The sequence below is a fragment of the Sprattus sprattus genome (assembly GCF_963457725.1).
Source record: "Sprattus sprattus genome assembly, chromosome: 2".
NCBI classification, from domain to species: Eukaryota; Metazoa; Chordata; class Actinopteri; order Clupeiformes; family Clupeidae; genus Sprattus; species Sprattus sprattus.
Window position 1 is genome coordinate 7,704,192 of NC_137921.1, and position 2,500 is coordinate 7,706,691.

General features: G+C 46.1%; 1 protein-coding gene across 1 annotated transcript in view; it reads left to right on the forward strand.

Moving 5' to 3' along the window:
- The window catches only part of prpf6 (PRP6 pre-mRNA processing factor 6 homolog), a gene marked incomplete at its 5' end in the record, with an annotated part of 24,392 nt that overhangs the window by 7,235 nt on the left and 14,657 nt on the right, over window positions 1-2,500 (forward strand). The window contains 2 exons of the mRNA XM_080832491.1: window positions 616-778; window positions 1,953-2,071. Of these exons, the coding sequence (XP_080688617.1) occupies window positions 616-778; window positions 1,953-2,071 (282 nt within the window). The remainder of the gene's footprint in view (window positions 1-615; window positions 779-1,952; window positions 2,072-2,500) is intronic.

Consider the following 2,500-nt stretch of genomic DNA (forward strand, 5'->3'; position numbering starts at 1 on the left):
CACACACACATGCAGTCATATATTACTGGGCCATAGTTTAGCTTGTGCTTAAGGACTTTTTCCTTTACATTAACACACACATTCAGACACACACACATCGTTCCAGTTGAATGCACACCATGCCTAAAAGGATGCAAGTGTTCACTTTTGGCGTAGCCTTCCTTTTTAGAGGTGCATTGGATTGACTGATGTCATGTGTTTCCTTCATCTCATTATGGATTCACAGTGGGAGGAAATGGTCATCATGTATATAAAAAATAATGTATTAAAATAAATTGATCAGAATGCCTGTTTAGAGAAGTTGATCCGCTTCTACGTATCCAAGAGTCAAACAAATCCTTAATGTGTTTATTGTTATTGGGTCCAGTGTGAGGACGTTTGGCGGTGTGTGTGTCTCTCTCTCACTCACACACACACACACACACACACACACACCTACACACACACCTTAATGTGTTTATTGTTACTGGGTCCAGCGCCAGGACGTGTCTCAGTGGTTCTCTCTTTCTCCCTCACACACACACACACACACTCTCTCACTCTAACACACACACACACACACACACACACACACACACACACACACCTAAATGTGTTTATTGTAACTGGGTCCAGAGTGAGGACATGTGGCTGGAGGCGGCGCGTCTGCAGCCAGGAGACACGGCGAAGGCTGTGGTGGCCCAGGCGGCGCGTCACCTGCCCGGGTCCGTGCGCATCTACATCCGAGCCGCCGAGCTGGAGACCGACGTCAGGGCCAAGAAGCGCGTCCTCAGGAAAGGTGAGGGTCGTCCTGCTGCATGTACACACACGCACGCCGTCTAACAATCTCTCTCATAAGCAGTAACACACACACACAAACGCACGCACACACACACACACACACACACACACACACACACACACACACACACACACACACACACACACACGCTCACCAACAGACTAACACACACACTAACACTAACACACACACATGCATATGCATTGGTGGGCGCCCATGTCCACTGCCCAAACAGATTGAATTAAATCTTGATTCAGATAATGGATAATAGTATTTCTGGAGCCTTGGGTCGAGACTCACATGAAAGTCTACAGCGCGAAATGGATTTCTCTGATATTTGTGTGAAAACATTTGTACACATGAATACGTAGGAGCAGGGTATGCTTAAACCTCAGTTATGGACACCAAGATCTTTGTCAAAACCCAAGCAATTGTATCGAAGCAATACCGTCTACATGGTCATATCTCATAATAATTACTTTTAAGGTCTAGGTGCAATCACACTCTCTCACTTTCTCACCTTATTTTTTCGTCTGTCTCTGCCCCCCCACCCGATAAACAATCCCTCCTCCCCCTCCCCATAAACACAGCCCCTATTGCCAAGGCTGAGCCCCTCCTCCCCCCGACCCTGTGGCAGCTCTTCCCAGCAGCATACCTCGCTGGCAGAGACGGATAGCCTCCCACCCCCTTCTCTGACACCCTATCCGCCTCGGCATGTTCATACTGACTGTGTTTTCCCTCCGAACCTAAGCCAAGTTTTTGGGATGCTCGCTTCGTAGATCGCAGTTCACTGAACACACACACACATACACACATTCACACACTCCCACACATGCTCACAAAACACACGCATACTCTGCATGCTCGCACACACATTCACACACTCATTGACACACGGTAACACCTAAACACACCAACACCTCTTGGCCCGACTATAGATTAGCTCTGACTGGGTTGTGTAGTTTCCACTCTCTTGCTGTGGGTGAGCTAGAGCTAGACCTCTGTTTTTGCTGCCATAGGTGCCATAGTCTTGTGTGTTTTGTATAATTTGTTGCGACAATCAATGTGTGTGTGTGTGTGTGTGTGTGTGTGTGTGTGTGTGTGTGTGTGTGTGTGTGTGTGTGTGTGTGTGTGTGTGTGTGTGTGTGTGTGCGTGTGCGTGTGTGTGTAGCTCTAGAGAATGTGTCCAAGTCTGTGCGTCTGTGGAAGACTGCTGTGGAGTTGGAGGAGCCAGAGGATGCGAGGATCATGCTCAGCAGAGCAGTGGAGTGCTGTCCCACCAGTGTAGAGGTACACACACAATACACACACACACAATACACACAATACACACACACACAATACACACACAGACACACACACACACACACACACATGCATTAACACAAACATACATTTTCACAGGCATGTATCCACATGAACACACATGACCAATCGTATAGCCCATACATACATACCATACATACATACATACATGCACAAACATATATAGGTGGTAAGCACTGACACGGGCAAACATATTTAGCCTATAGGGGGCATTTATATACAGTACCAGTATGGGAAGTTTTTTCTTTACTTTTATTACATTGTAGATTTATACTGAAGAAATGTAAACTACGAACGAACACATATGGAATGATGTACTAAACAAAAAAAGTGTTATCTACCATGTAGAAAATAATAAAAGTAAAGAAAAAACGTTTTACTGGTGTGGGTGTG